Source organism: Ascidiella aspersa, chromosome 6, assembly GCF_963924565.1.
Source record: "Ascidiella aspersa chromosome 6, kaAscAspe10.2, whole genome shotgun sequence".
NCBI classification, from domain to species: domain Eukaryota; kingdom Metazoa; phylum Chordata; class Ascidiacea; order Phlebobranchia; family Ascidiidae; genus Ascidiella; species Ascidiella aspersa.
The window spans coordinates 14,529,151-14,553,528 of NC_139452.1; the positions used below are offsets into that span (position 1 = coordinate 14,529,151).

The 24,378-nt window shown below is 34.7% G+C and overlaps 1 protein-coding gene across 1 annotated transcript; it reads left to right on the plus strand.

The window, feature by feature from the left end:
• Positions 1-10,571: 10,571 nt before the first annotated feature.
• LOC146140059 (solute carrier family 22 member 15-like) lies at positions 10,572-23,127 on the plus strand. The gene is made up of 13 exons (XM_083392047.1): positions 10,572-10,763; positions 11,995-12,107; positions 12,850-13,017; positions 13,636-13,739; positions 13,836-13,990; positions 14,645-14,837; positions 15,798-15,921; positions 16,153-16,241; positions 19,394-19,614; positions 19,742-19,850; positions 21,252-21,351; positions 21,741-21,904; positions 22,765-23,127. Exons 1-13 carry the CDS (start codon positions 10,613-10,615, stop codon positions 22,826-22,828), a joined length of 1,755 nt encoding a protein of 584 aa, XP_083248173.1. The 5' UTR covers positions 10,572-10,612; the 3' UTR covers positions 22,829-23,127.
• The last annotated feature ends 1,251 nt before the right edge of the window (positions 23,128-24,378 follow it).

The following is a 24,378-nucleotide window of genomic DNA, read 5'->3' on the forward strand; positions in this document are numbered from 1 at the left end:
AGTACGTTTGGATTTGTTGATAAAACAGTCCTCAATAACCGCTTTTCTCCTTCGTAACCACGTTTTCGTCTTTCAAAAAACTCGGAAGGTTTATCTTTTGATTCGGGACGTTTAGTATTCAAGTGCCGAAGTAGTTTTGAAGACTTCATTGCATCGTTTGATAACTTGATGTTACAAATTAGACAGAGCGGACTAGGTGCTTCTGAAGCATACGTTGCAATAAATCCGTACATTTAGTACGACTGATTGTATTGGCGATGGAAAGAACTTTTCCTCTTTTTTTGAGGTAATTGGCCATTTTCGTCCCTAAGGTTAGATTCTTCAGATGGTGTTGACCCTCTATTTCCCAAAAAACTTAGCATAGATGTTTGTTTTGAACTCATTTTTCTTAGACTAACTTCAACTTCAAATGTTAAAACTTTTTAAATCTCTATTATATTACCAGTTATGCTTTCACAGTGACAGTTCCCACACAATATTTTTTATTTCACATGTAGCCCGCTTATAAAAATATTTGAAAACACCTCTGTCTTCAACCAAAACTTTATCAGGCATATATACAGTTTGAGAAGCAACGCTCTATGGCGAAAAACACACACAACTACTAAAAACTGCCTAAACATGTAAATCGTACTAACAAAACTAACATTAACCTGATACGGTTTGACAAACAAAGCTCTATGTAGATCAGGGGTGCTTAACCTTTTTTGTATATTTTACCCTTTTAACAAAGATGAATATATATCAGATTTATCCCAATATATAAAATGGTTCTATTTTTTTTAAACGAGTAGCAAATTATATCAGTTATGATGTAACAATGAAGTTACTAAGAGATAAGGATGTTGGCAATTAATTAAAATAGCTATCATCGCGAAAAATAATGTTACCGACACTAGATGATAAAGAATTAATAGGCTACTATAGGCTAACTTCGAATTAGCAGTTAATCTGAACTAGGAAAGTAGGCCACCAACACCTATGGCTTGTACACTTTTTCTGTCCTGTCTGATGTGGATATTTTGATTGATAGCTCATTTACCCCCTAAAACAAGAAAATGTATCCCCTGGGGTAAATTTACTCCAGGTTAAGAAAGGCTAATGTAGATAATAGATTTTTACGATAAAAAAATTCATTTTGAATGTTGTGAACGTGCTATGTAACTAATATAGCCACAGCAGATTAGTTTTGTTGGATTTATATTAGTGTTTGACACTAATTGTGATTTTTATCATACCAGTCAACCACGGAGTTTATTTAAACGAAATTTGATATGTTTTGGATGTAAAAATACTTAAATTGTTTTTGACTTTTATCTGTTTTTTTTTCGGCTTTTTACGTACGTTTTGGGTTTAATTATTTTTTTTGGCAACCCTGCTGCGTGAAAGAACCATACAATATAATAAAAGATTATTATGAACGATCTTGAAGGTGACCTAAATCTGCCTAATGACAAAAGTAAACCTTTTGGGCCGTCCGCTCACAACAATGTAACTTACTTACCCTTGGGACAAAACGTACATTGTAGTGGCCAAGATTCAAGGAATCATCTGTAAATATCTAATTAATTGTTACTGATGTTGATGAGTTGTGCAACACCATTCCTTGACTATTTAAAAGTATTGTTATATCAACAGGAACACACAATAAGACCTGAAAAGCCACAATACCTAAAGCAGAAAAATCTATATAATCATACTATTAAGACCAACTACATAATACAGCCAAATACGCAGTAATATCCAGTAAAGCATAAGATCAAAATCGTCTGAATAAGACTTAAATCTGTCGGAAGAGGGCCTAAATCGACCGTTTTGGTGACTACGTTTGGAGGCCCTAGTTTGACCCGCGCGCCGCTGTTTTGGCACCGCATTTTTGGTCCTGTTTGGGGTTATTAGTGGGTAATGGATGAGTTAGAAAATGGGTTAGTGTTGAAATTATTAGGGGAGTTAGTAATGTAATTAGGGGTGGATTTTGGGGTTAGTTAAAGTGTTGTTTAGGCCTGATTCTTCCTTTAGGTCGTGTTCCGACGGATTTAGAACTTATTCCGATTTAGACTGTAGTAATACCATTATGTATTAGTCCTATGTTGGCCTTATTCCGAATTGTGTTTTATTCTGACGTTGGTGTTGTGCTTATTTCGGTCTTATGGCTGGAGTCCATATCAACTTCTTACAAGTTATAATATCTACATTTTTAAATGCTATAATTTAAAGAAAGTGTAGCACTCGTAGTGCCACAAATACAAAAACTTCTTCTCAATTATCTGAGTAAAATGTTAAAGGAAGTTGAACAAGTTCCTTGGAACTATTTTAAAGAAAGTTGCCAAAAGTTCTAAGACTCACATCAACCTGAAAATTACGATGTAATTTTAGGTATCATATTACATAGGATAGCGGCAAAGTGCGAGCAAAGACATTTCTACCATTGAGCAAAGGTATAACGGGAAGCGGTCGGTGGAAACGATATATAGCTGACTATACTGTTTGTCACTACAGCCAAATAGAACTGGACTTAAACACGAGCGGAAGACGTTCAGGGTATACGATAGATTAGTAATAGCAAGCTGGTGTGTACAACACATTGTTTTAAAAATTACGTTGTTTGTCTTGTTTGCCGTAGTAGAGGAGATTTATTGTTATGGAACTAGTATCGAGTCGTGATTTTGTAGGTATTCGCAAACCGTAACAGGGTATAGTTTAAGTTTAAGGTATATCACGTTTTCTTATTTTCAGTGAAATCTTATACTAATCTTTCTCACAGAACATGCAGGTTTGCAATTACAACCAAGTGGTTTACGTATAGTGTGCACTCTTATATATTTTTGTGTGCACTTCTATATGTATATTCTTTTACATAGCATTTTTGTTAAGACGCTACAATTACCTGGGAAAATTGTGATTTTGCTTGTAAAATAGGCAAACGTTTAGTTAAAGTTTTGATTCTGAGTAATATTTCCTAGCTGCTTTACAGTACAACTATAACCAATCGACTGCGAATGTATGATATTTGGCAGTTAACGTTCTGGATTTGTGCTGTGTTTAGTTATAGATATAAAAGAGCCATGCAAAAATCTTGAATTTACGTGCATTATGAATAAGTTTTCGATTTTAAGTTATCTAGCAAGTATAACTAAATTTTAATATTTAGTAACCACTGAAACAAACAAAAAACATGTAAAACCTTTATCTCACCCAATTTAGTATCGAGAATACGATCATTTGCAAGACATTTTGAGTAACAAATTTAGATATGAACCTGTAAAACAATTTAAACGATAACTTATTTAACGTGACGTACAACGTATTAATCCACGACCAAATACCATGAGCTGAACAGTGTTAGAGGCGTGCAACATACGGCCCGCGGCGAGTATAGTTTTGCGACCCGCACAGCCTTCGTCAAGTAGCTCCTTTAATCATGAAATCGCATGCTGTTATTCGTAGCGGAACCATTCACATTTTGACTTCAAATACGTCACACCAATGACTAGAATCATTCATCACACTGCTTGTAAGTTTACTGTACTACAGCTGCATCCTTTCCTGTGTCTTAGCGTGCATTGAGCTCTTTAGGGTAAACAAATGCGCGAGTTGACAGCTGCTGAGTAATTTAGAAAAACTGGTAGTTCTTAGCTTGTAGTGTAATCATGGTATTTTTTGCACATATATTTATCATCTTTGTTGTGTACTATAGGCGACAGAAGTACGATACATCAAAAATTACTGCTGTTGTCAAATAATAGAGCAATGTTTGTTAACCATTTTTGCGTACTTGAATTATTTTTGAAAAAGTGGCGTCGCAGTTGGCAAGCGAAGAGAGCGCCATTTTTTGGCATCTTCTTATATTTATTTCAGTCTTTCTTAACCTGGGGAAAATTTACCTCAGGGGGTATACTTCTTCGTTTTAGGGGGAAAATGAGTTATTAGTCAAAATATCCACATCAGTTTGCGGAAATTCGTTCAGCTGTAGGCATTGGCAGCCTACTTTTTTAGTTCAGATAAACCGCTTATTCGACGCTAGCCTAGTAGCTTATTGATTCTTTATCGTCTAGTGTCGGTAACGTTATGCTTCTAATTGATACTTTTTTTAAGCTTAATTTTTGTGCAGTTTAGGCCTAGCGGGTTTCAAGTGCTTTGTTAATTAGTAGCGATAACTGTAAGGTTAGCGCCGGTACACTTTTTGACGTTTCAGTGCTCGGTATGCATGTAGTTGCCTACTTTTTCTCACTGGATGGTTGGGTACGGCGTAACTGGCCTTGTTAGTTTATTGTTGGTATAGCCCAGGATTATGGCGAAGTACCAGAAAAATTATATAAATTTTGGATTTACATACTGTATCCTATTGAGGATGTTCTTCAAATTCCTCAGTGTGTTTTGTGCATGGAAACATTATATTATTAAACTGTACTATTAAACCTGATTATTTAAAACAACTCTTAAAAATGCCCATCCAAGTATGGACCGGTTTTTTCTTTCTCTTTTTCTTTGTTTTAGTCACAACTTTCCTGTTTGAAAAGACAAAAACTAGATCAAACTTGAATGTTTTGACAAGAACTTGTTGTCAAAAAGCAAGGGCAGTCGTCGCATTGCATACCACCGTAATTCGTTACCTTCGTTTAATGAATAAGCACCATTTTATATATTGGGGGTAAATCTAAAATTCATCTTTGATAAAAGGTAAAACATACAAAAAGGTAAAGAACGCCGAACCTATTTGATTGCAAGCCAGTTTTCATTACACAGGGCTGCTAATTTTATTATCAGTTATTTTAATATTTATCTAAAAAGTGTGGTATGCTTTATATGAAGTAATCCAAAAGAGAGAAAAAAAATAAAGTAGGCATTCAATATTGTATTATTTTGAAACTATGAAACACACAGTACAACCCTCGGTTAGAAAAGTCTGAATTCAATAAATAAAAATAACGCTTTAATCTTATCTTTGGATGAAAGAATGTTTTCATTTTGATATATAGCATTGACAAATGTAAACTATTTAATTGTTGGAATATGTTATTTAAATCTTTAAATTTTAAATTAAAGAATTCAGATTAAAAAAGTTGTTTGTTAAATCACTGAGGTTAAATCATTGATAAAAGAAAAGAAAATCGAATGGAGAAAATTCGCGTTTCAAACATTTTGGCGAGCGGATCAATTTTAATATGAATACTGTACCGCTATATTTACTTTCTGTCATGACTATAATCCTGCAAGTCATCTGTACAACCTGGAATACACCTTAAACCTGCACGTAAATAGGCTAATTAGAATTTCCTTGAACACATTTAGAGAACACATACTTAAGGATAACACTAAACAAAACCCACAACGCCGTAATGTTTACATCGGAATTATAATACTAATAATAATAAGACATTGCACAACCTGGAATACACCTGTCTGATTAGTACACCGAAAGTCATGCAGTCACCGAATCTGTCGATCAATGACGCAAGCAGGACAGGCTAGAAAAACGACTAGCCTGCAGTGAGACTCACAACCCCAGGTCACAACGGGACCAAATGAGCTACACAGGCTCTGAGAGGAACTAGTCGAGAGACAACCATAAGTCAATGCTTGCCACATTTTTGCACCATTGATCGAAAGATTCAGTGCGTCTGCAATGGCTTTCGGTGTACTAATGATACGTAAGTCGTAATAGTTTGTCAAAAAGCAGCTTCAGAAGGACTAGATCAGGGGTCGGCAACCTTTCGTACGCAGTGTGCCAGTTTATGAATAATGTCAAAATATTAACAACTCGCGTGCCAAACATTTTTCTATGTTTGGTTTCGCACTGGCAATCCGAGCTGCGGAGTCGGTTAAAAACAACCCGAGTCGACTCCGGCCAAATATCAGGTTTCATCACGTCCCGAGTCCGACTCAGCCTCTGTATTTCACCAATTTACGTAACTAAATTAAGGTGGATATTCCGCAATCCACTCTATGGTCATAAAAATATGCCACAAGCATATATGCTATTCCACCTTAACAATTTCCAGTTTGCTGCCTTATCAGTTTCGAAATTTAATACTGCTCATCACACGTCGTACTCGGGTAGTTTTAACTGGTCTTACTCGACTCCCGATTCCGACTCAGCAGCCCTGCTGTGATCTGACATCTAATTCACGTATCTTTTCTGAAATATACTTCGATGCTTTTCAACTGATACCTAGAAGTGTTAACTATCAGTTTCGTTTTTGTTGGTTTCTCAGTCGCACAAAAACACACGTGCTTACTTTTAATGGAGAACAGTGGTTCTCAACCTTAAAGTTTAGGATTTAAACGAGTTGTAGCCTACTTTTAAATAGTTGGGCACAACACTTGCAGCAGTGTGACGTAAGATGGTCCAAAGTAGACCGTTAACTCTATGTTACATCCCAATGCTGCAAATTACGGAACTGGCTAAGTTCTAAATTTGATAAACAAGCCGCCTTCAACATCTTGCTTTTTGCAATTGAGATATAAGTTTGCAATATATTTGGCGGACCGGCAGGAAAGTTGACGCGGACCGGCGGTTGAGAACCACTGATTTAGAATGCCCTGCTTTAACGTAGCAAACGTTACGCCAAATTTGGGGCATTGTGACGTAATACGAACTGTTGGTAAACAACAAGTACGCCCACAAAAAATAATATTAAATACAACACAGTTCAGACACTTATTTGTGACACGAACTGGCAATGTGTGCAATAGGGTTGTTCAAAAAAACACTTTTTTGTCAAATTTCAGTGGGTTCCTCCTGGAATTGTTAGGTTGCGTCTAAAAACCCCACAAACCAAATCGCAGCATGTTTGGTTTAGTATTGACCGTGCTACGTCAATTTGAAAATTCAGATTTGGGCTAAAATTTTTGAAAAACATAAATTGTCCTCCCCCTAAAAAAATTGTTTTCTTCTTTTTTTGCATTGGTTATTTAATTAAACCAAAATTGTACTTGCCAAAATGTGTCCTAGAGTTATAAAAAAGTCAATCAGTTTCAATATTCCAACAGTTACCTAAGAGGAGATAAAAACTATAAATCAAAAACTGTCAAAATGACCGCACCGGTAATTTCTAGTGTTAAAGCACACCGGTTGCCGTGCCACACAGTTTTTGATTAACTGCATTGAACGGAGGTACTATAAAGTATTCAAACAGCTAAATGGTAACTTGTTCGAGCGGCTATAAAAGGCGAATAACAGACGCTTAGATTGCTTGTTCTATTTTTTGAGTTACACCACGGCTGACATCTGCCGTGCGGCAATTATGAAACTTTTTAAAGAAACCACAAACAATTTTTTTGACAATGAATAGGTGGAATGACACGCAATTATTAGATAAAGTTGAATGTTTGATATGAAGTTGATTAATATATTAAGTGTTTACGTTAAAAAAAGAGAAACCATCTGCAATTGATCTCTGTCAAAGTTAGACAAGAGAAACACTAATACATGATATTAGTAGTTTTTAAAGTTCCTTTGTTTTTGTCATACATTAATTTTATGTACGAGCGTTCGGTGTCATTCACCCTAACAAAGAAGACTTCAATAGAAAACGTTGTAGAACAAATTTAGTTACCAGAGGAGATATTTTTGAATTAATTTAATAAGATGGTTAAATCAAATTTGGCAAAAACTTTTAATTTAGAAATTTTAACTGATAGCGCAATGAAAAAATATTTGCATATTGTTCGATGTAGGGCCATTTATAAAATAAATTAACATAATCAATGTTTATAGAAAATGTAGCCTTTCACAATGCGACAAATGGCTATAAGACAAATTAAAATACTTCAATTTCAGTATAAAGTGTGGACAATTGGACATGTCGGGTTTGGTTCAAAGTTCCCACGATATAAACACCCATTGACGAATAGATAACTCTACCTCACACATCATTTCTCTGAAAAAAAAACTACTCAAACTGTTAAAATGGACATTGATTCAAACTATTATTACTATACTACATTAAATATTATGCCATTTACCAAAATATTTTTAGATCTATATGACACTGTCGATGTCGCCGATATTTTTAGATCTATATGACGTTACAAGCTTAAATCTTTGTTGAACATGTTCACTTTGATGATTTAATATTGTAGCAGTCTGAGCATCTATCGGCGACAAGCTAAACAACTTTTTTGCATCATGGGTAAAACCGTTCTGCATGTGTTATTGAGGCAGACCGTTTCGTTAGCGATTGTTCATGCGTATAACTATAGATACAGTGAGGGCCGGAAAGTCGGAAACGTTAACTTTTTTTGTTTTTCTGCAAAACTTCTGTTAACTTTCACGAAAGAATTCGTATGTGTGGCTTCGGGTCGTTAGCTCAGAGCTACATGCGGCGATCGGGTAATTTTTCGGTGTTTTGATATAAAAAATGGCTCTGCAGGGCAGTGGAGTTTTTATGAGGCCTAGATAGCTTTCCGGCCACCAGGTTGCAAAACAACAGCAGATATAACTATTACATGGCGCTGGTAGCCAAGTCTTAGCACAGCAAAGGCGTAAGAATTTAGTGGAAGGAGGATCAGGTTTCTGTGCAAGACAGTTAAGCCTATGTCAGAATAGATCCAAGCAAAATCACATAGGTTGCACGCAGAATAGTTTTGAAGTTCACGGCTTGTGGGGGTAAAGCTTGTTTCGTCTGCGCTATATGTAGCTTTATAAGTTTACCCTTCATCAGTTTCTCGTGTGAAATAGAATTGCCTAATCGGCTCTATTGTGTTCTAACCATCCGACAATCATTGAATATACCCAAAATAAGTTCATAAGTTGCGGAATTTCGCTTTTTCTTCCGAGCAGAAAGTCGTTATGTTGTTAATTTACCAAGTTGTTTGCTTCAGTTGCGCAATGTTCCACTTATACATTTAATTAGGCGGCATTAGACTTAATATTGTTCATACCATAAGAGTCTCGCTGAATCTAAACTTCTTGCAATCTTAAGGATAGGATAGAATTGCTTTAAAAATGGGGTTAGAATGCCATAATTATACTGAAGTAAAAAAACCTGAGCGACAGCATATTAAACAGAATTAGTGCTCTTATAGTGCTCGTATTGCTCCTAATGGCAAAAAACTTAAGAAAGGTCATGTAACTGTTTCTTAGACTATCAGTGTCACGAAACGTAAAATTTAGTTATCCGCTGGCCACACCTTTTTTCATAGCGGTTTACATTTTGCCCTCGGGCCGCACGTTGCATAAGTCATATATATTTTTAAATGTTCGTTACAAATAAAGCAGTGAGAAAACAAAAATATCAAGTTTTGCTCACACTAATATATTTTATTAAACTACTTTTTCGTCGTGACTGACAGTTTCTGCTATGTACATTTATTTATCTGTGATTGCTAGTGATATTAATCTTGTTCTGTCGTTTCTTATATTCGGATAAAGTGGACACAATGTGGAAGGATATTTACTCTACACACTGTTCAATGTTGTCAGGGGAGATTGCACCAGGTCATCTTCCCAAACTATATTTTTGCGTTTACTATGTAAATGCCGAAAAGTCACATTTTTGTACGTTTTTAGTAATTGAAAGAAATATTTTCATCCTAAAGGCGCCGTGCGTGTATAGCACAATGTTGCGCTGTATGTAATGGCAATAAATGCCTTTGCTCTTGATGATAAAAATTGAATTTCCATTGTTATACAGAAAAAGGTTTTCTTTTATTACTTTCGAGAATAATTATTTGCAATCAAGGATCTCTGGTCTCTTTCCTTCATCGCTACGCCACAATTTACAACATAATTTATGTTTATTAGACTTCTGCAAAATTTATGTAGGTGACGTAAAGCCTAATGCTACACTGTAACTATAACCCCTTAATCATGAAAATAATGAATTGACTTCTGTGAAACCACTTGACGTGTTAAAACAAAGCTGCGACCATTTTCGGAATCAGCATCCAAAAATCAATCAGAATTAATTTCTCGTGAAAAATGTTTTTTTGACCTTTGTTATTTCAAATATATTTCCATTGGGACGCTATTCAAAAGTAAACTAATATATGCAGGTTTACACCGGGAGCCTTCGATAGACTAACCAAATCAGTCGACCGAATCTAGACTCCCTTCTTAGGATTAGTTTGTCGGAAGGCTCCCGGTATAGCTAACGATTATATACGTTCTTTATGGTTGATTAAACAAACACTTCGGAAAGGCTAGATCATTGTTGATCTACACGTCGCATTTGTATGTATCTTTCATAAAAACAGGTTTATGACATTTTTTAATGATTATATTTGTTTTTGTGTAAAACATTCTTCCGTGTAGAAATTACTGCACTTCATTGATTGGCGTTATCAAAATTCCTGTTCTGAATTGATTTCAAAATGAAACGTCAAGTCAAAAGTATTTACTAACATGATGTCGTGACTATTTTGAAAACATTATAATCCCCTTTAATTTTGAAATAACAAAACATACTTGTAGGCCTATGCAACCAATTCAGTTGAAGATACAAATCCCTACCAGTTCCACCTTATATACTTCTTCGTGTTGTAAGCACATTTGATTTACGTAACAGTTTGTATCTCCTAATAATTATCACTAACTATTGCTTTTATTATTTTGTGAAGATCGAGTTAAACATAAGATTCCCGATTAGAAACAAAACAAGCTTTTAATATGGACAAGAAGACTTTTGTCAAGAGTTGTGCCTACGAAAACTTGATGGAGGCGGTATCGGGAACTGGTCGTTACCAAAATTTTCTAGTAATCATTTCGCTCCTTCCGTCCATCGTCGTTGCCTTCATGCACACAGGATCTGTTTTCATAGGTAACACTTAATTGTGTAATTGTCACCTTATTCTGAACTCTCAATTGTTAGTTGTCACCTCTCATGAGGCAAATCTACAATTAAGGCAAATTTACATTGCCAATCTTGCTAATTTGCCGTGTTGTATTTTATGTCACAGGCAAGTCATTTTTGGAAATGACTTAATTACAAGTCAAGTCAAAATCACCGATGTCGAAATAAAACGATAACACTTTAAAAATGCCAAATTCGCCCGATTTGAAACAATAGAACTAAAAAAAGGAAAAACAATATGCAGCAGTCTGGTCGTTTTACGTGTAACAACTAAAATAAATAACTCAATTGCATAACATATGTTGGCCAAAACACTTAACTTTAACCAAAGTCATAAATCCAAGTCTACCTCCTAGTCATAAGACTCAAGCCAAGTCATTAGAACACTGCTAATTTGTAAGGCTTTAACGATAGAGGCAAATAAAAACTAAGATTGCTTGCCGCACGAGACTGTTATAAATTTGTAATATATATTTGGATTGCAAGATGCCTGGACACCTCTTGTGACCTGTCCTGGAAAACAATTCCGTAGATTTGTTTTAAACTTTAGCAAGTCAAAAATTAATAGATTAAGGTATAAAGATATATGTCCACCAGTCATATTTCAATAAGCATTGATATTTTTGGATATATATAAAAAGGCCTTAGACCTATACTTTTTAACTAGACCCCGTAAAAACAAGAATCGAAGGTAAAAGTAACCAGTCGAATACAACAACTCTATTGTTCTTTCAGCGCGAACGAAATAACATCGTTTTTTGCCACTTCGTTGGTTTTCCAGAAAATAAAATGAATAAGGCAATGGCAGGCAGTTGTGCGACACTTTTTAGCTGCCAAAACACGCTTTTAAAGGGAAGTTTAAGGACATTTCAAGGAGTGTCTTGTCAACTTCAAAGGTTATCTAAATTCCAACGTCTGCGCTTTAACTCAAGTGTATCGTAAAAACATATCGTAAAAAAATAAACGGTAAAAATGAAACACAGCAATAAACACTTGTCATGGGTTTTAACTTAGGAACACCAAGTTTGCACAAAGAGCTCAGGGTTAGCACGCATGAGTTACTAATCAACAAAACAGACAATTCAACTCTTGGTGCCCAACTATTCGCCAGGCAACAATTACGGTGAAACATCAAGCGTAAAATAAAGAGGATAGGACCTAAAATGCAAAGCAAAAAATGTATAATTTTTTTCTTTAGCGGGCCTTCCACCTTCACGATGCTTCATAGAAGTGGTCGACAACAATCCCGGAGGTTTCCAGTCTCAGAATTTCATAACGAAGACTTTTATTCCTTACAACGACGTGACCCACGTAATATATAACACTTATTTAACCTAAATGATAACAGAAAAGTTGGTCATTTTACAAAACGTGGTTTTACACTTTCAAAAACATAATGTTTCCAATATGAAGTTGTGAACTTTCCTAAATTTTGTTATCTTAAAAATACACAACTAAAAGGGAAGAAACAATGTTAAATTCCAGACTTCTTGCAGACGGTTGGTTTTTTCCCACTTTAAATGCATGTATTATTTAATGTACACCAAGGGGTCATACACTTAAGGTGGTTTGTAGAATTTGTGAGATGACCGCAACTGTGCAGCCCTTCATTTTTTATGAAAACGCACACTAAATCCAATTAGCTAAAGCTCAAATTTAAAGCTTAATACAGATACCCGGCGTTGTTTGACGAGGATAAATGTTAATTCTAAGAGTGTTACTCGTTACAGGTTCCACCGGGTGGATTAGATAGCCGTAGCTAGCTCAATGGCCCTGGGAGTTTTTAAAATACAATTGCATGTACTAAAGTTAACGGAACGCAATTAACAACTTTAGTTTTACCAAATCGTGAGCTGCACTACTTTCGTTTCCCTGCGTAGAAACCTGTCAAACAGAATGGATTCCTGACAACAAACAGAGCTGTTTGCCTCTAGATGAAACAAACAAATTTGATTCCGACATAACAAAGTTCGGGAAAAGTGGGCGGTGACGTGAACAAGTTTAAAAAGCATTTTGCTGAAGCCGACACTTTATATTCACCCTCTATTTACAGGGTTACGATCGATGCAAGCGATACAACTACAATTTGACGTCTTGTGGCTCGAACTTAACAGAGCAATGTGTCACTAATGTTACGACGAGCCAGGATCCACTGACTACGTCGTGTCAAGATAGTTTTTACTTCGACCGAAGTACGTTCTTGGAAACTGTAACAACCCAGGTAAGCATTATACGTACTACATTCAAAATTCTGAATATTTGATAATTTACAAAAACAAATATCAATAAAATATTTTTGAGTATATTCAATAAAAAAGTATACACAGAAGTGTAAGGCGACTGTAATCTAAGCCCTTCAAAAGTCATCCTTCAAATCAACGATGACGGCAATAGTTGCTTAGTATAAACAGGAAGCCATTAGACCAAATCAGTCGATCAATTATTACGCAAGCAAACTCAGGCTTGAAAAATGCAGCCAGTGATAATGTTTGAAATTACAAACCCTGTAATATTATAATCGTACCTCTGTATGTGTAATATAGCGAATTCAAAGCAGACTAATTTTCTGGTTTATCGATTAATTCGGTTCGTCTTTCAAAGGCCCCCTTGAAATAGTGTATACTTAAAAATATTTGTTTAAATTTACTATGAGAGCGTATACATTCTTGTGGGCACAGACTGACAATGATTTTTATGCTATTACTATAAAACTATTTTTAATGCCTAAGCAACGTCATTAAAAACGTAAACCTAAAATGCTAATTAATATAAAGATTTCAAACAATTAAAAAAAAAATATTATTTATTATAGCAACACAAATAAATTTAACCATTTTAGTGGGATTTGGTTTGCGACAACCTTATTTTAATGACAATTTCTTCATCTATCTATTACGTTGGTCTTTTCTGCGGAGCACTGATTGGTGGAATGTTGAGTGATAGGTGAGTTAACTATGACAACGATGGTGATACTTGTTTTGTTTTTTTATGAAGGGTTGCAACTCCGTTAAAAAAGAAGATTTTTTGCAATTCTTTTAGATACGGCCGAGTTCGCGTTTGTCAAGGATCTTCATTGCTCTCGTTAACATGCGGTTTAGCTTTAGCCTTCTCACCCAATATTTACGTATTTGTTCTCATGAGGTTCCTGTTGGCCTTCTGTCTCATGCCATCAACGATTGCAATATTTGTGTACAGTAAGGCATACTCTTTCTTTTAAGTATTTTAATGACAGAAAAAAGTTATTTTCGGTTGTTTTTTGCCATTATGAATAAGTACATTCCTGGGTTCTATACAAATTTAATTTTTTTTAATTTAGATTAGTACATCTTTCGGGAAACTCTTGACACAGATTGTTAATAATGTATAATAAGACAAACGTTGTTAGTTTTGGCCCACGATCAAAACTTTATCTCGGTTGATCTATTGACAGATGTTCTATAAACCCTTGAGAAAAATCTTGCATGTTTAAAAAAAAAGCATTTTATCTGTAATTTTATGTTTTGCGATGTTACGACTAAGGAACGGATTTTATAAGGAATGCAATTTGTTCAGTTTTGCTCAAACAATAGTTTTTTGCAAAATTGTATAGATTATATTTTTTAGATCTCAAAATTTCGTTATTGCAACAAAACCGATGTTCAAATATGACCGTATTGAATAAAATCTTCGTTTTGCGAAATTGCAAATATGTTATTGGAATTTAGATGTGAAAACATCGTGGATAAACCCGTAAATAGTCAATTTCAGATAAACGAAGAAAATTGATTCCTAGAATTGGTACGTTAACCAAATTACAATTCCACTGCAACTATAAACAACTAATAAGTGTTATAATAATTTGTTAACAGGCTCAGAAATCAGTAAAAAATTTCTTCGTCCAGTACTCGGATCGGTATACAACGTCACGTTCGGCTTGGGGTGCGTTTTGATGTCATTTATGGCCTACAGATGGCGTCACTGGAAAGAGCTAGAGATTGCATTTTCACTTTGCGTCATTCCTACTATCCTGATTGTGTTCTTTTTGTTTCCAAAATCGCCAAGGTAAAGTTACCACAGAGCTTACCTTCTGAATAATTAATGCTTTTAATAACAGCATACCTTTCGCTGGCTCCTAAGACCGCTTTTATGCTGTCTTGTTTATCTCAAGAACAGGCCATAAAACATTTACACACTGACGGTTGAATAGAAGTTTAAGAATATCTGGTTCCCGCGTTTATTTTTGATTTGACTGACGATACAGTTAATATCCAATGGCAACAATACTCGTTCATTTTGTATTTACTTAATTGTAATCTATTCTAAAGATTAAACTAAGTATAGAACTTAGCAAACCGAAAATCAGTTTGTTTGTATGTAATAAAAAGATAAATATATTTCCCTATAAAGCATCTTCAGTATCTTAATTCGAATGAATTGTAATCTATTCTTAGCAATGTCAAATTAGTCTAATAAAACCCCCAAAACTGGGAAAAAGTGTTTCTGAGTATATGGCCACATGCTTCGCAATATTGTGCTGTAAACACGAATCATGATTTCTACGAAATTAAAAAATCTAAACTGGCGGCTTGTCTTAAAATGAAAGTTTTTATGGTTGGTATATAGCCCATAACTCAAATAACACAAATAAGTTGAGATACTTGTTGCTACATTTTTCTCATGATACAGTTTTCCAGAATTTTTCTCTTTATGGAATAGCTTTGTGTCTTATACATTATATCATTGATATACATCATCTCAAATATTTTCTAACCTCAAAACACTTTGTGTCTTCAATGCAGTTGATATTTCCTCTAATATTTTATATCGTGAATGGCGACCTGAATTACTATATAGCAAGTTCGTTGCTATGTAAATATTTGTATACATATGTGGACAGTTTTGAAATGAAATTGTTTTGTAGCTTTTTATTTAACATGGGCCTTTTCTATAATCCCTATACCCATAACTTTTAACCGAAGTTAAATACAGATATTTTTTTTTGTTAAAACAATTCTCACGTAGGTGGCTACTTTCAAACGGAAAATCAAAAGATGCTTATCGAGTATGTCAATTAATGGCTCGTAGAAACAAAGGCAAACTCTCTGAAAAATTGTTTAAAGAAGCTCGAAGCAACGCAACATCAAAGGCATGCAAGCAATGAAGTGAAATACTATAAAAACATTCTATTATAGCATTTGTTAAACTTTACCGATAACCAAAATTTACTTTTGCGAACTTTGTCAACGTAGAATGTAAATAATTAATTATTATAAACGACAACAATATGCCAGTTTCCTACAATGTTTTTTTTTTTGTTAGCCATTTTATTATTTTATGGCTAACTTTACAATATTGATTTATTATTTTACATTTCTAGCAAACCAAAGCATCAATAATGGAGATTCTTCGGCGTCCTTATCTGAGATTTACTCTAATCGCCAATTGCATTGTTTGGTCGGTAACCAGGTAAAACAATTTAAAAACGAAGTCTAAAATGGAAATTCATATTTTGAAATAATTGACAATAGCATAAATTATGCCGTTATTTTCTGAGTAATATTTAAATTGTTTACGGTGGGTAGATGGCATGTCAAATTTGACTGTCGAAATTGTTTTTATTTTATTTTAAGGTTTCGTAAAGGTTTCCACACTGGCTGTTTCGTACTGGTCAGCGCTTCCCAACCGGTGGGCAGAAACACTGGTTTAGGTTGAGGTGTTTTCTTTCTTTTTAATGATACCAACAACAAACACAAATACACGTTCGCTGTCGGTTTTACCGCCAAACTGGTAACGCGATTCGCTCGACAGGTTTCTCATTGGGGAGCCACGGGCATAACTCTCTAGCTCAGTGCGCTTCAACCGGTGAGCAAGGTGCACCCTAGGGTTTGCCCCAAAACATATTTGGTGCACCGGCTTTATGACATGCAATATAACTCGCAAGCAGTCTGCATCCATAATTGAACTTTCACCGACAGTGTGTAAAACTTTAGCAGTTCCGCTCGGTTTAATTGACAGGATGATATTAATATGCGAAATGATTTTTCATATCGCTTTTTCCTCAGTTTACCTTTTAAGTAAACAGGGTGCATGAATTCGTCACATCAATTTTAACCAAACCATTGAATGGGCACTGCTCTAGCTGAATGGTATTGCAAAACCCAGCTATCCAAGTGTCATTATTTTTAAAATTTGACAGTTAACTTAAATTTGTGTTTTTTTATTCTGACTGTAATCATTTCTTGTATCAGTAACGCGTATTATAACGCATTTTCCTGACACGTCTTTTGATGATTATTACTCGATATCGGATCCTAAAATTCGAATCCAATTTTGTCTTTATGTCGGGTAGTTAAAATCGATCAAATCGCGGAAAGTTACGCCTATAGTCCTACATAGCAAAGCTTGTATTAACGCCGTCTATCGCAGTTGCGAAACAATTACTGTTCCGCTTCGTGTAGCCCAGCGGTTCCCAAACTTTTCTAAGAATTTTGCCTATAGAGGACCCTTTGCAATCGTTTTGATATTTCGCGGCCTTATAAGAGTTCAAGGGTCTGTTAACCTAAGTTATTTTAGTAGGCCTACACTGGTGCAGTCACGATTCTTAAAACTTTCAAACTAATATAAATTATTTGCTGATAGCATAGTACAGCATAATAGATGCATTTTGATGTCACAAGCGACATCATAAAACATGCTTTATTATGAGCATAACTAAATACAAAGAATCACGACAGAAAATGTTTCAAACATAGCTAAAGTTTAAAAACATTCGCCAAAGCCTATTGTAAAGAAAAAAAAAACTTGACTTAAAAAAACTTCGACCCCTCTGAAACTGCTGCACGGACCCCAGTTTGGAAACCGCTGGTGTAGCCTATTAATGTGGCGTAAGTCTGTTTTCGGGCGATCAAATCCTGTTAGACGAGCAACAAACGTGAAATGCCAGGTGCAGAGATTACTCAGTTATTTTTTGAAGGGTGTTAAGTGGCAAACGAAACATTCCATAGTAAAACGTGCAAATTGCGCTACGGGGTTACTCAAGGTCTACTTTAGGCCAATATTCAGTGTTTTTTAAGCAGGGTGGCCTCGAGGGTTGAGAGCCTGTCGAAGGGGGCCACGGACCATTAAAGGTTGAGAACCACTGGTCTGTAGCTTCAAATGATTGTGGCGTATACAAACAATCCGAAGATCAACAACCTCAACGGTTATAAAATATTATTGTTGTAAATGTTACTTAATTTTGAATTGAATGAAATATAGATTGACAGGTTCTAAAAAACGGTCAGTATTCGCAATGTTTTATATACGTGTAGTCCCGTTTATTTTTTGTGGGGGCAACCCCCAGCAGATTTTAACGGGTGATAAAACATACATTAATTGTTTTTTATCAAAACGGGAAATGTTTTCACTACGTATCAGAGTTGGATCAATTACATTAATTCAGTATTACAATTACAATTACCCCCTTGAATCTTTCAATTACATTACAATTACCATTAAATTTACAATGAAGTGATGCCTTCGGCTTGGCATCGCCATAAACTACACATACACACTACAGGCAAACCAACAGCCACGTATTTAATTTTTTTAATAATTACAATTACTAAAATAAAACATTTTATTAGCTAATTACAAATTACAACATTTTGGTTTGTATTTACGCTTTCACTTGCTTAAAAACTGTTGAAATGCACTTGATCAACATTAGGCTGCGAAAAGTTTCTGACCAGTAAATATCTCCTTGCCGTATGAATATTACCCGCAATTGAAAAAAGTCTTTCTGACGAACTGATGTTGCTTTTAGTTCCAAAAATCCTGGGCTAAAGAAGCAAGCGTGGGAAATTGTTTGGATTTCTTTTTTCCAATAGATTAATAGGTCTTCATCAAATTGCAAAATTTCTTGCCCCAAATTGCTATCTACTCACTTTGTGAGTTTCTTGGTCTTTTCTATTTTAAACCGTCTGCCATAAAGTTAAACAGCTTTGGATATTTTGAAGGATTTTCTTCCTCTGTGCTACAACTCTCTTCGTCCTTGCTGCTTGGCACATGAGGTTTAATTAATTACATCAATTACAATTACAAATTACAATTGATCCAACTTTGCTACTTATAGCTCTATCTAATATAGCACATCCAAATTCTCATAATATTAAAACTGAAACTTGGGTCATCATTATTCAATGTCCCTTTATAGATCTACTATGTGACGTTTAGTTAGTTACACATTTTACTGGAACGTTATTTGTTTAATTGATCGCCAATCAATGCTTTTAATTCTCACCAGTGACTTTTCATACAAAGTTATCATAAGTTAGTTCAAACTATAACTGTATTTTTTTTTGTATGTGACTGCATTATATTTGTCCTTGTGGTACAACTCATAAAAGTCGAGCATCACTGGTCTAATGATATTGCAAATTAAAAAGCAAAACACATAGAGTATATGTCAGGCGTAAACGCAAAAGTTAAGTTGTTTCATTTGATTTTTGTTATACAATTCACAAATGATTTTATGCACCTTTGTGGAAATTTATTCATTACATCGGTATAAAGTGTTACACATTCCTGCCTTAAATGGTTTACACGATAGTCTGATTATTGTTACTTACCTTTTTCAGCTTGGTGTACTACGGCCTGGCATTGAACAGTGGAGCACTTTCCGGTAGCGTTTACCTTAACCACGCACTAGGTGGCGTAATGGAGTTGACTGCTTGTTTGGCAAGCATCCCTATGTTGATGTTTTTAGGGAGGAAAAACACCACTGTCTCCACATTGGCAGTTTCCTCAGGATCGTGTCTCCTTTCCACCATATGCATTCAGCTGGCACATGGAAATAAAGGTGATCTAAGCTTTATTGATATTTGAGCTTTTAAATCAGATTTGAGGGATTGCAGTTGATTGATATAAGGTTATAATGTGGGTATTGTTTTCGTTCTGCCATTGTAATCTGTAGTTTTGATTTTAAGTTGCTCAAACGGCGGGAATTGTATTGGCGATGATTGGTCGATTCAGCTCGAGCGCAACATTTGCGGCCGTTTACCAACACACGGTGGAGCTGTTTCCAACACCTGGGAGGTAAATTGTCCATTTCTGCATTATTTATCTAGGGATAACTTGTTCGTTTTATCTTAAGATATATTAAGGGCATTAAGGTTTTACAAATTTAGTTGATTTATTAGCCCATTGTTAACTTTTAGATTGTTAAATTACATAAAAAGAATAATATTAGTATTTAATAGCATTACTATAATCAAGGGGTGGCCAAAACATCGATCGCCATCGACCGGTCGATCGCCACATCTTAGCTGGTCGATCGCGCCGATCATGTGTCGGATTTCTAAAAAGAGTGTTCTTCAAGCAGTATTTATATAAATAGAACAGTCCATAAACTAGATAAACTCAAGCAGCATAAGTTGTGTAGTTATAACAGGTGTTGGTCAGTAGACTACAATCTTGAAGGCTGTCAATATCTTTTTTCATACCGGTTATCTCGTGAATTCATTATGTAGAAAAATAGCACAAGTCACGTCATTGCATTACCTGTCGCACACATTTGGAACATTAAAATAACAAATAGCTGTTTCTGGGCAAGCCTAATCAAGCGAATTATGACGTAGAAACTTGAATTTCATCGCTGGATTGGAATTAAGGCTTACATCAGTTTATCGTTTTAAATATAAGTAAATAGGTAACAATCTTTTTGTGATTTGTTTTCAAAGGGCAAAATAAGCTCTACTTGAAATTACCGTAAACGAAAAGAGTCACAGACAAAAAGTGCATTATTGACACGTTTGTTCCTGCCACTTTATTACCCCACTGGTTGATCGAGAGCCTTTAAAAAATATTTCAGTCGATTGCAACTAAAAGTAAGTTGGCCACTCGAACATGATAATAAGCCATGTCTTATTCATTTAATAAAAAAACATTTTATTGTAGGACATAGTAATTTAAACCAAAATCACTATTTTAGTTAAAATTAAACGTCAAACTTAAATATCTTAAATACTATTTATAAGTGCCGTGGAGGTCTATTGATCGAAATATTAACGTAAATGATCGACGTTGATCGTACATGGTACGTGGATTTGTCAACTATAGTGTCCAATAAGTTTTGATATTGCTTTGGCGAAAAACAGCAATAGTCCCAGCAAGGATATGGTAACAAGGCATTATAAAATCTATTATAAATGTTATACGAATTTAGTTTTAGCTGGCCACCTTAAGTTTCCAGTGAATTTTAAGATTTTAAAGTTTACTTGCCTAACTATTTGCAACAGCTAAGTGGAATATTTATGTTATAGTTAACACAACAAATGTATTTAATACTGGACGCTATAGTAAAGTATGGTGCTCAAAACAGAATACGGCTATAAAAAGCGAATCTCAAAGTCACCCAGGTAAATTCTAAACATATAAATTGGTCACCCTTGAGAAAGGCAATTCATTCTGATGTCGGCTATATCTATTTTTTCCCAGGGGAACAGCCTTGGGAATCTCATCTATGGCCGCAAGATTCGGAAGCATCATAACACCTTTTACCCTGCAGTTGCAGTACGAACTGCCCTGGCTTACTCAGGTAAATGTGATCAATGAGTAAGTTTAAGCAGAATCGCTGTTACCCAATTTAAACAATATAAACAGAGGGTGTGCCTTTCTTACATTTAAGCCGGAAAGTTGCTGTATTGTGTTAGTTTGAGGAAACGTTTAGTGGGTGTTAGTTGTATTATAAAACTATCATCCAATTTGCATATTTGTTTAATATTCCATATATAGCCACTTCAAACTTCTTTAAACAAAACTGGATTTTTTCATCTTATAACGAGAATTATTTTGTTTTCAAACTCATTTTTTTATTTTGGCCTCAAATAAGATGAATTTCGTGCCAGGGTTACCCTTTGCAGTTTACAGCTAGGTTTGTAGTCGTTTGCTGAGGAACAAATCAAACACTTCATGTTTGTTTTACAGACAATTTTTGGTATCGTAGCGACACTTGCTGCCATCCTTGCTTCCTGCTTCCCTGAAACAAATCACCGTCCTCTCCTTTCAACTTTCACAGAATCCGAAAATTTCTTGATGAGCCATCTTCAAAACTCGTGGATAGCAAGACTGTTCTGTCTTCCTCAAAAGGGGTAGGATCTTAGGTCGTGCTGAAACAAAAATTAAAGCAATTTATTTGATAAATTCGATTTGACATTAGTGTGAATAACAGCCACTTCAGCAAGACGAGTTAAAAAAATATCTGTTTTTTACGAAATTGCGATTTGAATAGTCCGTCGTTTTATAACTAAGCTATACGTAGATTCAGTAGTAAATTCAGTAGATAACCAATTGTATATTTATTTCCTGATGCCGATACATCCTATTGGCATACGGAAAACCGCTTTAAAGCAGGTTTCGCATAATCGAATCAATACTATTTATTAACTCTTTGATTTCCTAAGGGATGATTTTTTTTACAAATCAAATCTGGTGTGTTGTTGCCATGTAACCCTTGTCGTTGGAAAATTCTGCTTTATTGTAGTGAGACGTAATGAGAATGCCACAGGCTCACAGCAAATACATAAGGAAGTATCAGTTTGAACGTATATAGTAACTCCTAATTGCCACAACAGTAAACAACAATCATGTCATCTCACTGTAAAATTGAAATGAAGATAAAAACCGATTAAGAAGCAAAAAATGAAAAATAGACAATAATTACCAAAAAAATACAGTATTATTGATTAGTTAATATCACCAATAGTAATGATAAAAAGTTTTTATATCGTGTCGATATTGAACTACAGCAAAATATGTCAATTTACTCGAACATTTCTATTAAGATTAAATATAAAATCACTGTAAGTTTCTACAAGAAACAATTTTATCATTTCTTGTTAATATAATTTATAATTTGTTTGTGGAAAAATGGTTGCAAAGCCCTGAACTAAGGAAATAAAATACATTTATCTCAAGAACATCTTTTGTGACGTTTTCTATCAATTTTCAGACATCTAACGAATGAGAAGGAAATCGCTCTTATGGAAGTGAGGCACGGAATGACAGTTCACTAAACAAAAGACGAAAGACAAATGCGACGAAAAAAACAGACAAATCCGTCTTTGTGGTTTCAGAGAGTAAACTGACAAAAGCTACTTTTACAATTTGGCTTACCAACTAGAAGTTCCAAAGTTTATGTCCTTTTTATTTTTTGCAAATATTGTTTCGTTCGTCGTGCTAATAACACGTGTACATAAAATATAAAACAGAAGTTTGTTAATAGCCCTTTCAAATTAAATATATATATATACTTTATGTTGTGGCAATCCAATCTGCATTTGAAATCTTGATTCAAAATAAAATATGTATAACAGGTGTGGTGAAACTTCACGCGTCATTTGAAAATCAAGAGAATCGCATAATAGATAAAAGTTTGTAAAATGAATTGAATTTATATTTTATGAGAGTGGGCTCTGAAGACTACAACTAAATTTGTCAAAACACGGTAACAAATAATAAGTATTATGGATTCGCAATGTTGTTTTAGGTTAACCAGTTAAAAGTGAGTTCTATGTACAAAGTTACTGTAAAGTGAAAATAAAATATATTAATAAACAAAACACAGGTTAAATGTTATACAATACAAATACGCATCATTTTTTTGAGATGGTTCTATTTAAATTGAAGAGCTACAAAAACTAGTCGAAGAGTCGCATGCTGCTTAGCCCACATCTCATAATGTTATCAAATTATCATGGATCTTTAACCTCTTTTAATATAAATAAAGTATAAATACGTTCTTCAAACGAATGCAACCGTTTTCCATGCATTTTTAACGGTTATAAAACTTCTTGGAACGCGATAATTTTGGTCCATTAATTCTTTAATATATTTTGCTGGTTTTAATTTTTTTCGCACAGCTCATTTTAGGCGGTTACCCGAATGAACGCTTTGCCACAATCTAATCTTCTTTAGAATTTTAATCAAATTTCAATTACACCTTTCGCGCAAACTCGACCGGAACAGAAAGTTTGCTGGGGTCACTTGAATTTGCATGACATCACGTTATGACGTAATTTGTAACGAAATTTCTGAAAATTTTAAAACCTCTCTATAGCGAAAATCCTATTATCACTCCTGCTTGCGTAAGACATTCCTGATTTTCTATTCCCGCGAAACAACCCGTTGTCATACAGTATATATGTGAACAAGACGACATACCAGGCGTTGTCCAGCATGTTAAAAAAATATTTACCAATTTCATTATAACCTGTTATTACCCAGATGTAATAGAGTGGACTATACTTACAACTATATATACCTTAAGCACATTAATTAGCGAAACCTTCCTGAATTTTGCGTGGAATAAACAAAATTACACAATCAGTTATGGTGTGGTATCTTCGTAAGTATTGCACATTATACGTAGCAACATGCCCGTGTAAATTTGATAGCCTCGTGTTGTACCTAATGATTATGAAAATGAAGGTAGCAATTACCATTTATCCAAAACTTAATGAGGACTAACCAAAGTGAAAATAATTTTAAATTGAATAACATTTTTATCTACGATTTTGCGTTTTGTTATACCAGTATCCAGGGCCGGATTAAGACCATGAGAGGC

Coding starts and splice junctions, on each gene's coding strand:
- LOC146140059 (XM_083392047.1), top strand. CDS start 10,613: ATGGACAAGAAGACTTTTGTCAAGAGTTGTGCCTACGAAAACTTGATG. Junction 13,018..13,635: donor TGGAAACTGTAACAACCCAG/GTAAGCATTATA, acceptor TAACCATTTTAG/TGGGATTTGGTTTGCGACAA. Junction 21,352..21,740: donor AACTGCCCTGGCTTACTCAG/GTAAATGTGATC, acceptor TTTGTTTTACAG/ACAATTTTTGGTATCGTAGC.